Source organism: Protobothrops mucrosquamatus, unplaced genomic scaffold (genome assembly GCF_001527695.2).
Source record: "Protobothrops mucrosquamatus isolate PMUCROS unplaced genomic scaffold, P.Mucros_1.0 scaffold56, whole genome shotgun sequence".
In the NCBI taxonomy this organism is placed as follows: domain Eukaryota; kingdom Metazoa; phylum Chordata; class Lepidosauria; order Squamata; family Viperidae; genus Protobothrops; species Protobothrops mucrosquamatus.
Genome location: NW_015386436.1, coordinates 225,221 through 237,920, shown reverse-complemented (window position 1 = coordinate 237,920; position 12,700 = coordinate 225,221). Strand labels below are relative to the sequence as shown.

The window sequence follows — 12,700 nt, the reverse complement described above, 5'->3', positions numbered from 1 at the left end:
AAACTGGATGCATTATTCCAGGTGTGAAGCAAAACGTTTTCTCATTCAGGAAGAAGGGAAAAAACAACCCAGTTGCCTTTGGAAGCACCTTTGAGACAACGGGCTTCATGATTTCAATGACCATGTGCGCTGGCGGCTGCTCCACCATTCCATCAGACACGGCTGGGACGATGCAATTGTTCGGTAGCACCAACATGCAGGAATGTCTGCTTGAAACTTTTGGCCAGAATTTCAACTATGATCTAATCAGGGACTTCCATTCCAGACTCTGTAGTATTAACTGCCCAGTGTCCATTTATAAACTATTCTTATCTTAAATTTATTAAGTACACATTCAGCCATAGAGCTTATCTTCATTTATTGCTAACAAGCCAATGTTTAGACATACAAACTATCAATCCACATCTGGAAAGTCCCGACATCACCCTTTTGAAAGGACCATCACTTTTTCTGCTGGCATGGACAGAACACAGATGACTGTCTGCGGGGTGTTCCCCATCACCAGACAATCTAAGCTCCTCTCCCCCCCCCTTCACAATCTTCCCCAACTATCTGCTAGAACAGGGGTGGGGAACTACGGCCCCTTTATGACATGTGGACTTCAACTCCCAGAATTCCTGAGCCACCCATGCTAGAAGCTCAGAAGCCCCTCTCAGTCCCTAGTGCAAAATTACTTCATCAATGTGGATTTGGTTCATTCACACCGTTTACAAAATCCAGCTATTGCCCAAATGAGTTTTGATGTTTTAAAAAATGTGCACAGTATGTGCAGTTAGCTATCGGACAGAGAGAAGAGCTCTGAAGCTCTCAAATGTATAGAAATTTTATATTTAGCACCCTTTCTACCAAGTAAGCAAAAGAACAATTTCGAATCTAATGATTGGTAATGGAATCTTAAATTAGAAAGAGGAAGCATGACTTAATATGAAACAAAACATGAAAGGCACACAGATGTGCCTGCATGATTTTGGCCTAGACTAGTTAGGTCATGTTTTCCAATGTGGGGCCTTCTAGACTTGTGGATGTCCTTGAGTAAAATGTTGGTCAAGCAGGGTGTGATTGACAGTGTCTAATCCGGAGAGTTGCGACGGAAGGAAACTAAGTTTATGCTACAGTGAACTTTTCCAAGAGATCTTTGTGGTGAGGGGTCCTTGGTGCTCTCTGAACTTGCTTGTTTTCTTGCAGGCGTTTCATTACCCAAACTAGGTAACATCTTCATCAGATCTTTGTGAAAATTGAGGTACCACCGTAGTCTATGCCAATCTGGCATCTCCAAAAGTAGGTTGGGGATTACAATAGACTAAACACCTTTGGAAGGGAGCAGGGGAGGAAGAAGTGAAGGGCTACATCAGATCACTTTGCTTGTGACAATCCCAGGTTTATTCTTCCCTTACTTCAGTTAAATGTTTATTTTTATGAAGAGGAATACACAAAAAAATTCACTTAATGGAAAGATAATAATTGGTTTAAACCAGGGGTGTCAAACTGCCGGCCCGTGGGCCAGACACGTCACGTGGAAGCCACGCCCACCCCATTGCCGGCAATGGCAAAACCGGCCCGATACGTTGCGTGACGTTTGACATGCCTGGTTTAAACCTAAAGATGTGATTATCAAGAAGACATTATCAAATCTTTTATTATCTTAAAAGATAATAAACTCTTTTGAGATCTTGAATCTATAATGACTTAGTTCATTTGACTTTCAATATCTTCAAATAGAGAGTATTAAATGGAGAGTATTAAAAGGACTGCAGAAACAAGAGGAAGCACAAAATCACTAAACTTCAACATCTTTTAATATGTAAGCCAGGGGCATGTCTGCTGGGCCTTATTTATAAAGTATTGATCAAAGCACAACTCAAACAGGACAAATCAAAGATTGCATGATTAAATGGATGTAATATTTAGGTACAATAATAGATATACAAAAAGAGAATTTCAATGGAATTTCATTTAAAATATTCTTTAAAATGAATATTTACATCAATATTATGCTTAAAAAATTGACATGTTTGGATTTAGTGGTGCAGTCCTGACAACTAAAATGGTATAGTTCGTTTTTAAAAAATGATTGGAGATATAAAGACAATTCTTTCATATCTGAGGGCAATGATGTTATGCTCAATGATATTGAAAGATCACTGGAAAATAATTCATACTAGAATGAAACAGATGTTAAAAGTTGAATTTTCCTTACAACTGCAATATGTTTATTAGAATAGAATAACAGAGTTGGAAGGGACCTTGTAGGCCAGCTAAACTTGATTAACCATATATTTTATTATATGTTATAATGTGGTTTGTTTTTTATATGCCTTATTTAAATGAAAGTAAATTTTATTTTTACTAAACTTAATTCACCATATATTCCTACAAAGTGTACTGGATTAACTTTGTATGTGCTAACTGCTGTATATCCCCCATTACTGGAAGCTTTGTTTGATCCCTTCTATGGAAGGAAGAATACTAATTTATGCTTCAATGTGTAGAATAACCTCAAATCTGACAAATTTGAGTTTTTCCTTGCATTAAATCTGTTTTAATTTTATAGGACTTCTTGAATTAGAATAAACTTTTAATAGCATGGCAGATTTATTGCACTTCCCAATTTCATTTTATGGTTAATATTCTAGTATTAGAATAGAACAGAATAACAACTTTATTGTCACTAATCAGCATACATTAAAATGAAATTTCGTTGCATACAGCAACTTAAGTATTTGGTTGATCCAAAAAACTGGACTCTCTACCTGCAAGAGGGGGAGAAGAATGCTGAACATTGATATTCATGCAATGCTTAAATCTTAATATTGATTTTCAGATTTATAACTGAATAATGTATTCAATTATTCACAATCAAGTGGCAAAGTATAGTTTTTATAATATTTCTAAATCCCTTGTTTATTCATTTGTATCCTAACCTCTTATTCCTTTTTTTCTGTTTTTTATTTCCTGTTTTTATATTTTCTCTAAGGGTCTGTTGTGACTTCAAACAGTCGCTAACTGACCAGTCATAACTTGAGGGCTGCCTGATTTTAAACTTTGCCCTCACTTAGAAATGGCTCGATCCTTGGTCCTAGTGCGGGGTGTTATCCCTCACTGATTTCATGTAGCCCCTCGTGCTAATATTAAAAATAATCGGCAAGAGATTGGTCAAGATCCCCAGTTAAAACCGCCCTAACTCTTGCCAGCTGAAAAAGTTGTACTGGTAGTCTTTGACTTACAACAAATTCATTTAGTGACCATTCAAAGTTATAATGGCACTGAAAAAGTGACTTATCACCGTTTTTCATATTTACGACCGTTGCAGCATCCCCATGGTCACGATCAAATTTCGGACGCTTGGCAACTGGCTTATATTTATGACGGTTGCAGCATCCCCTGGGGGGGTGTCACGTGATCACTCTTTGCGACCTTCTGACAAGCGAAGTCAGTGGGGAAGCCAGGTTCACTTAACAACCAGGTTACTAACTTGACAACTGCAGTGATTCATTTAACAACTGTGGTAAGGCCGTAAGATGGGGCAAAACTCACTTAACAACTGTCTCACTTAGCCATACAAATTTTGAGTTCAATTGTGGTTTTAAGTTGAGGACTCCATGTACATTTTTCTCTCCAGCATTTCTCCAGGATCGCCAAGGTGATGAAAAATTGGGGGGGGGGGGGTTCCTCCCTTGCTCCACCCAAGAAAGCAAGCAGAGCAGGCCGCAGAGCTGCCCCCGGGGGTCCTGCCCTCCAACCAGCCCAGCTGCCTTTCCTGGCTTTATTCAACAGACAACAACCCCAGAAGACTTTGTGGCCTCCCTCTACGACAAGCACAAACCGCCTCGCCCACCACACTGATTACAAAACGGGGGGGGGGGGGGGAAAGCTTCACAAGCCCCGGAAGGAAACCAACGAATAAACAGAGCAGAAACAGGCCCGTCTTGGCAGCCAAAAGCCTCTGCTGGGATTTTGAGAGGGAACTCTCGCTGTCCCCACCACAGGGCTGCCTCCCCGGGGGGGGGGGGAACCCTCAAATATTTTCCAATACATATCTGTGTATGTGTGTGTAAAAAACACCATTCATTTATAGGTAGTCCTTGACTTACCTTTCTTTTAGTGACCGTTCGAAATTATGACAGCACTGAAAAAAGTGACTTATGACCATTTTCACACTTATGACCCTTGCAGCATCCCACGGTCATGTGATCAAAATTTGGTTGCTTGGCAACCGGCTCATATTTATGACGGTTGCTGTGTCCCAGGTTCACGTGATCATCTTTTATGACCTTCTGACAAGTAAAGTCAATGGAAAAGCTGGATTCACTTAACAAGCATGCTAATAACTTAACAACTGCACTGATTCACTTAACAACAGTGTCAAGAAAGGTCATAAAACGGAGCAAAATTCACTTAACTGTCTTGAATAGCAACAGAAATTCTGGTCGTACGTCGAAGACTACCTGTAGCTGTTTTCTCTTTGTAAGCAAAATTCAGAGAAATGCATTTTGGGGGCACAAATCACACTGCGCAATGCCACTCAAACTGAGCATGACACTTTCTCGGACCTTGCTCATCACGAGCCACAAGGGACTCTTCTCATCCTCCCAAAACAAGGAAACCCATGTTAAGCAAACCACGCAAAGTATGTTAGCTCTTAAGTCAACAATTAAATTGGGCACTCCAAATATATGCTATTAATTGCTTGTAGGGCGGGCCTCCTTTAGATTAGGCTAAAACAGAGTTGTGTAGTCTGAGACTTAAAAGGATTGTAGGACTCAGCTATTGTCTTAGGAATCTGTGGCCATATGCTAGACTAAACATGGTTTGTTTGTTTGAGCCTAGCTGTTTCTGTGGACGTAGCAACTGTGCTTCATTCATTTGGTTGAGAGTCGAGCGTATTATGTAAATTCTGCCATGAAGGGCCCAAAATCTGTTGAATCATATTTACCTGTTTAAACAAGATGGCCTCTGCCCAGCCACGTTCATTGTCGATAGGGAAGTTTCAGAAGAAAAGGACTGGAGGCCCATTTGGGCACCCGCCACGATCGTGCGGAGCACTGAGAGAGACGTGGCATTGGCGTTAGGCAAGGAGGCAGGAAGCTGCTGGTGGGTGAGGCCTCTCCCTTTCTTTTTAAGGGCAAACATAGAGTTGAGGAAACTTCCACATCTTCCTGGTCTCTTTGTGGCCAATTTTCCTTGGCCACAAAGCCTCCTCTGCTCTATCTCCTCACGTGGCTGGAACAGAAGAAACCTCCCTCCAAAATCCAATCTCAGCAGTGGCACAAATCCAAACACTCCTCAGGAAATACTAAATATGAATACTGTAAATCTGATCTATCTCCAATCACTCTACTTTAAACTGGTGTTTTTCAACCACCATTTTGGTCGCTGGTTGCCTGGAGAATTCTGGAAGCTAAAAGTCCACATATTTTAAACTGGGCAACTGAAAAAGCACAGCTTAAAAACTAGGCTTTTGATTATGCAAATAATAATAATAATAATAGAGTTGGAAGGGACCTTGGAGGTCTTCTAGTCCAGGGGTCCCCAACCTGTGGGCTGCAGCCCACTACCGGGCTGTGTGAAGGGATGGCCAGTGCACACGCACACAGACGTGCACTCACCCCCCCACACTCACGCTAGCGCCACCCTGAACATCCCGCCGGTACTAGCGCCACCCCACCCCGAGCGTCCCACCAGCACTAGTGCTGCCCTGAGCATCCCGCCGGTGCTCGCGCTGTCCCACTCCAAGCGTCCCACCGGCACTAGTGCCGCACATAGCATCCTGCTAGCATTAGCGCCACCCCATTTGCAGTACTCGTGCCTGTGCAGCCCCGTTTGCATGTATGCATGCGCTAGCATGCGGCCCATTTGTGCACATCCGTGCACGTAGCAGTGCCTGCCTCCCTTTCTGGCCCGCCAAATCAAAAATATTGGAGACCTCTGTTCTATAACCCCCTGCTCAGGCAGGAAACCCTATACCATTTCAGCAAATGGTTGTCCAGTCCCTTCTTAAAAACTTCCTGTGTTGGAGCATTCATAATTTCTGGAGGCAGGTGGTTCCACTGGTTAATTGTTCTATCGGTTAGAAAATTTCTCCTTAGATTCACTTAACAACCATGTGACTAACTTAACTGCAGTGATTCACTTAACGACTGTGGCAAGAAAGGTTGTAAAACTCACTTAACAAATGTTTCACTTAGCAGCAGAAACGTTGGGCTCAATGTTGGTCATAAGTTGAGGACTACCTGTACTTCTTTTCCACTCCAGATTTGCTATCTGGTAAAATGCTGACTGATTAAGAGACCTGGAAATCTCTTAGCCCTGACCAACAAACCTGACCACCCCACTGATGACCCTCCAATTCTACAATTTCTGACCTGGGCAAGTCTGCTGTAAGGTCACACGCCCACGTCCACTCATGCGCTCCCAGGGATAATAACCTGGCCACCTTCTCCTCCAAATTGCCTTTTGTTTGCGCAGGGGGAGGGTGTTGCTCCAGGACAACTGATGCAGTCAGGACGAGTCTCTTACCTACATTTTTAAATGGTTTTTCTTGGCGAATCACCTGCAAAGTGTGACTGTCAAGTAATTACCATCTGGGATGCCGTGTTGCCTAAGCTCAAGTAGCGAGGACCTCTGTGAGCTGCTCCATATGATTACGGAGCACAGCGAGCTTGTCCAGGCAAGTGTATCTCTGCTCTGAAGACAGAATATCCTTCAGCCCCACATTTAGCTAGGAAAAGATCACGCGAGGCAACCTTCTGCTCTCTAAGGTCTCCCACCCGGAGGGTAACAGTTTTTGTTGTTCTCAATCAGAAGTGGCTGCCAAATCTCACCACAAGCCAAGGCCACCATCAGAAGGCAATGCAGGAGACGAGACTCAGCAGCCCCCAATCTTCTGAACTTGAATTGAAGGGAAATTAAATACGGGCCCAGCAAGAAACCTTCATCCTTTCAAGAGGTGGATTGCTGGTGTCAAGCGTGTCCCTGCTGGGGCATTCCGTAAAGAAAGATCCTCAACTCCATTTGTAGTGAAAGGTATACTTTTACTGAAGCCAAGTGGTTCCAGCGGAGCAAATCCAGATCTGAGGATTTCCCATGTAAACCCAGTAATCTTCCCTTCTCTCAGACCCTCCCCCATTGGTCCTCTTGGTGGTGTCCAACAAGGTTGAAATTGGGTGTTTTCATAACAGTTCCACAATTTGGCGCCTCTTCGGTGGGCGTTTGCATTCTGTTCATAGGCTTGTATCCTTGGATCGTTCAACCGTTGCCTCTGGTTGGCACTTCTGGGTCCTGTCATGCCCCTTCCCAAATATCCTCCTATCCCCATTCCCCACATTTTATGGCAGGCTGCTATCAAAGTGAAGCAGGTGTGATGGCAGATCTGACTGCTGGCCTGGAATGCCAGTTATAAAGGGAAGGGAGGGTTTAAAAATGCTGTTTTTTAATTATGTGACTTACCACTTGAGTTAATAGTTTAAAGCAGTGTTTCTCAACCTTGGCAACTTTAAGATGTGTGGATTTCAACTCACAGAATTCTGGGAATTCTATGCTGGCTGGGAGCTGAAGTCCACACATCGTAAAGTTGCCAAAGTCGAGAAACACTGCTAAAGCAACGAGAGTTTCTTCATCAACATTCAGGACCAAACGCATGACATCCCTTCTTTCCAATTTCATTTCATCCAAAACTGGCTGTGACAAGAAAGTGTCCGATGCACAGTTCCGGCAGGATCTGGATCCAGGTTGCTTAAAACACAGCCCAGCATTTGAAAGCAAAGCAAGCCTGAGCTAATTTATTTCTTAGTTTTACCCTGGCCAGCAAAGTTGATTTATTCACCTTTCTTCTCCAAATCTTCCCAAAGGACCAGGATAGTTTACAACAGCAGGTCAGGAATCCAGAAATAAAATGACAAGAGGCTGACCTCAGAAATATCACCACACCACCTTTCCATGATTGAATTCCAGACAAGAGGCCATTGGGGGAGTTTTATACTATCGTGCAACAATCCACGTTCTGCCAACATTGTGATCATTTCCACTGGAAGGGGCCTGTTTCCACCCAAGGGTTCAGATCAGGGCTGAGGGGGTGACTCAAAAAGTCTCTGAACATTCAGAAACAGCAGCGACTGACTCAGCCCCTGTTAAGCGTTTCCCACATTATTGGTGAGAAGTCCTGAGGTATTAGAAAGTGATTCACTTCATAAACAACGCTGGAGAAACTCTTCAAACTGCAAAGGCAAGATTTACACCCAAGTATGGGAGACGGAACGACGACAAGCCCTGCAATCCAGAAATTTCTCCTGCCTGGAGCCACACCTCACTGCTGCTTGCGGCTCAGGGCTTGGGAGTGGGAAGGTGACTCACCAGGTGCTCACGTCTTCTGGCAAACAACCTTGTTGACAACAAGCACGGAAGGGCTGCTGGCACGAAAGCTGAGAAGTGGCACACGAACGAACGCCAGAACGGCATGAGGGGAGAGAAGACCCCCATCTGAATCTCTCTGCTCCCGCCAATCCAGGGGGAGCCCAGCCTCAGATAAAAGCCAACCACTGGCACTCTTGCACCCGCCTCCCCTTTTGCTCCAGGAGCCGTTAATCACCCACCCTCCCCCACCCCCATTTTCAATTAGAGGTTCCTTCAGAAAAAAATGTATGCAAACTCCGTACGTAAAGGGCCAGCCAGCCACACCTACGGCCTGCATAGCTATAATTATCCCCCTTGGGCCAAACCTCCCCTGGGAACAGTAGTTAGAGGGTCTCAGGTTTCAAAGGGCTCTAAGAACATCCAGGGGGGCTGAAGGAGGCGGGAAACAGGGCTGCCATTCAATACTTCACGTTGGAGCTTATGGAAAGCTAGTCCTGAGCGGAGCTGAGTAGCAGGAGCTCAGGGTTAGACAAGCAAAATAAAACCTAGCACCATTATTATGCAGGTAGTCCTCGGCTTACGACCATAATTGAGGCTAAAATTTCTGTTGGTAAGAGAGACATTTGTTAAGTAAGTTTTCCCCCATTGTATGACCTTTCTTGCTGCATTTGTTAAATGAATCACCGCAGTTGTTCAGTTAGTAACACGGTTGTTAAGTGAATCTGGCTTCCCCGTTGACTCTGCTTGGCAGAAGGTCACAAAAGGGGATCGCGTGACCCCCTGGGACGCTGCAAATTGCCACAAATATGAGTCAGTTGCCAAGTGTCTGAATTTTGATCACGTGACCAGGGGGTGTCTGCAATGATCGTAAGTGTGAAAAATGGTCATAAGTCACTTTCTTCAGTACCGTTGTAACTTTGGTCATTAAATGAACTGTTGTAAGTTGAGGACTACCTATATATTAAAAATTGTAATTTAAATACAGAAACCATGCATATTCAATTGACTAAATATAATAATAATAGTAATAACAATAATAATAGAGTTGGAAGGGACCTTGGAGGTCATGTAGTCCAACCCCCTGCTCAGGCAGGAAACCCTATACCAGGCATGTCAAACTGCCGGCCCATGGGCCAGATGCATCACGCCAAAACCGCACCCACCCCATTGCCGGCAATGGGGGAAAAGTTGCGATATGTCATGCGACGTCACATGACGTTGCGAGTTTGACATGCCTGCCCTATGCCATTTCAGACAAATGGCTGTCCAGTCTCTTCTTAAAAACTCCCAGTGTTGGAGCATTCACAGCTTCTGGAGGCAGGTTGTTCCACTGTCAGAAAATTTTTCCTTAGTTCCTTGATCAGTTTCCATCCGTTGCTTCTTGTTCTGCCTTCAGGTGCTTTGGAGAACAAGTTGACCCCCCTCTTCTTTGTGGCAGCCCCTGAGATATTGGAAGGCTGCTGTCATGTCACCCCCTGGTCCTTCTCTTCACTAGACTAGACATCCCCAATTCCAGCCGCCATTCCTGGTATGTCTGCATTCATTCAGTTAAAACACAGGTAATCCTTGACTCGTGACAATTGTTTTTGGAATCTCTATAGTTAAGCAATGGGTCATCAAATGAGTCCCGCCCCATTTTACAATCTTTTTTTTCTGTGGTTGTTCAGTGAATTCCGCTTCCCCTATTGACTTTCTTTCAGAAGGCCCCTTGGGAAGGTGGCAAATGGCCGTCCCATGACCCTGGGACACTGCACCTGTCCTAAATACATAATTGCTTGCCTTGCGCCCAAGTTTTTTTTTTCACGGGATGGTGGGGATACTGTAAAGGTCAGGTGCGAGGATCAATGGGGAGTCCCTGTCTTCCGCACTGTCGGAAGTCTGAATGGCCATTGGAAGAAAGGTTGTGAGTCAAGGACTGTCTGCGTGATACGTAGCACTTATTATTTAGCGTATGATGAGAACATGCCAGGAGAGAAGTAAATACATATACGCAGTCCACGTAATTGTGGGTAAAACCTCTATGGGGCCATGGCAGTTGGCCTCAAAACCGAGTCCGGTTCAGCTCTCCAGCTGANAGGCACGTTGTCATGGGCAGCCTTGCACAATATGTTTAACAGTTTGCATATCAGCACCACAGTGGCGACCAGGGGAATCTTTCCATCCCCGCTGATACAGGGCAGAGGCGGCACCTCTTCCAGTAACAGGTCAAGACCAGGTGTTTTGGCAGAGGGGTCACCAAGGGTCAGGCCACAAGAAGGCCCCCTGGACCCTTCCTCTCTCCAGGTGCTCTAAGGCTTAAACTGGTGGAGGTTAAATGAATACAGGCAGTCCTCGACTTACAACAGTTCATTTAATGACCGTTCGAAATTACAACAGCACTGAAAAAAGTAACTCATGACCATTTTTCACACTTACAACCGTTGCAGCATCCCCATTGGTCACATGATCAAAATTCAGATGCTTGGCAACTGACTCATATTTATGATGGTTGCAGGATTCTGGGGTCATGTGATTGTTTTTTGCGACTTTCTGACCGGGAAAGTCAACGGGGAAGGCAAATTCACTTTACTACCATGTTACTAACTTAACAACTGCAGTGATTCACTTAACAACTGTGGCACGAAAGGTCATAAAATGGGGCTAAAACTCACTTAACAGATGTCTTGCTTAGCAATAGAAATGTTGGGCTCAACTGTGGTCGAGGATTGCCTGTAGCTGTTTTCCAAGCTGGCCTCTGGGGTTTCAATCTTGTGACGGGCTGAGCACTGTCCTGGTGACTAGGGAGGGCCTTGGCATTCAGCATCCTTGACCACAGCCAAATGAGAGCTTGTTGTCTTAGGATGTGGGGCAGTATGGTATTGCTAAGTACTGGTAACCAGGGCACAGGAATGGGATGCCGCGCGCTGGAGATGATACATAGCATCAATGCATGGATTGTGAGGATGGAACAAAACTCTGGGGATCTGTGCAGTTCTACCATTTGCATGCTTTCTTGTCCAATAATCCAGTTTCTGGGCCCTATCTTACAAAAAATGAAATTCAATGTAAAGTACGGTTTTACACTAAGGCAAGAAAAAACAAGTATACAAGTACAGATTAAGTTCAATAGCAGAAACTGTGAGAGGGATCTTGGAGTCCTAGTGGACAATCACTTAAACATGAGCCAGCCGTGTGCAGCGGGATTGAATCAAGATCACATGAAGTGTTAATACCACTTTATAGAGCCTTAGTAAGACCACACTTAGAATACTGCATCCAGTTTTGATCACCATATTATAAAAAAAAAAGATGTTAAGACTCTGGAAAGAGTGCAGAGAAGAGCAACAAAGATGATCAGGGGACTGGAGGCTAAAAACATAGGAAGGACTTTTGCAGGAATTGGGTATGTATAGCCTAGTGAAAAGAAGGACTAGGCTTTTAAGAAAAGACTGGACAGCCAGTGGACAGCCACTGGAATAGAATCTCCTGCTTAAGCAGGGGATTGGACTAGAAGACCTCCGAGGTCCCTTTCAGCTCTGTTATTCTGTTCAGTTTGGTTCTCTTTGTGTGTTGCTTTCCCCAGCCTGGTGCCTTCAAGCTGCAACAGCCTGGAATTCGGGGAGCTTCGATCTGAATCTGGAAACACATCGGACAGCGACCGAGGTAGGAAAACGTTTACAAACCATAACAGCTGACCGGTCATCTCCAGATCAGCCCCAATGCAGGTTCCCAGACAGAGGAATGACCCAAAGTAAAAGCTAAAACTATGCATACGCAGGGTGTTTATATGATTTAGTGCTCCTAACTTTAGCACGCTATTATTGCCTGAAAGAGATTTTCCTGAATCTATTTTGTTTCTGACTTTCCAGCAAACTGTCAAAAGCAGGTTGCTTCAAACCCCAGTAGAAGCAGCAGAAAATTATTAATTCAGATTATAAAGGCCACTTCCAAAAATCTAACTTGACGGGCAAACTGGAAAACGTGCAACTCAGAATAGCAAAGCACACGCAGAAAGCAGAGAAAGAACATATACTTAAAAAAAAAAGTTAGGAATTTAAGTGGACAAAAAAACTTTCTGGAAATGGGATATATTTTGTCCAGAAAATACATCAATAGTGAGGGGGAAGGAATTGATTTTCATCTTTCTTGGCTTCACATCATGTTCCACATGTGGCACAGCTGTATTCCTCTGGAGAAAAATGTATTGCACAAGCCTTTGCTTACTAGTCAAGCAAAGCTGTTATTATTATTATCATCACTGTAACCCCATTTTCCCCAATGGCACCTACGGCATAAAGAATATCACAACAAAATAATAATAATAATAATAATAATAATAATAATAATAATAATAATAATAATAATAATAATA

At 43.8% G+C, this 12,700-nt stretch overlaps 1 protein-coding gene across 2 annotated transcripts in view; it reads right to left on the bottom strand.

Annotated features, from left to right (window-relative positions):
- Positions 1-12,700, bottom strand: part of SMAD3 (SMAD family member 3) — a 49,353-nt gene that overhangs the window by 27,269 nt on the left and 9,384 nt on the right. The window contains exons 2-3 of one of the 2 annotated variants that reach the window (XM_015811892.1): positions 8,350-8,355; positions 6,866-6,888 (exon numbers count right to left, since the gene is read on the bottom strand). The exons of the other annotated variant lie outside the window; for it this stretch is intronic. Of the exons in view, the coding sequence (XP_015667378.1) occupies positions 6,866-6,888; positions 8,350-8,355 (29 nt within the window). The remainder of the gene's footprint in view (positions 1-6,865; positions 6,889-8,349; positions 8,356-12,700) is intronic. 2 annotated transcript variants of the gene reach the window in all.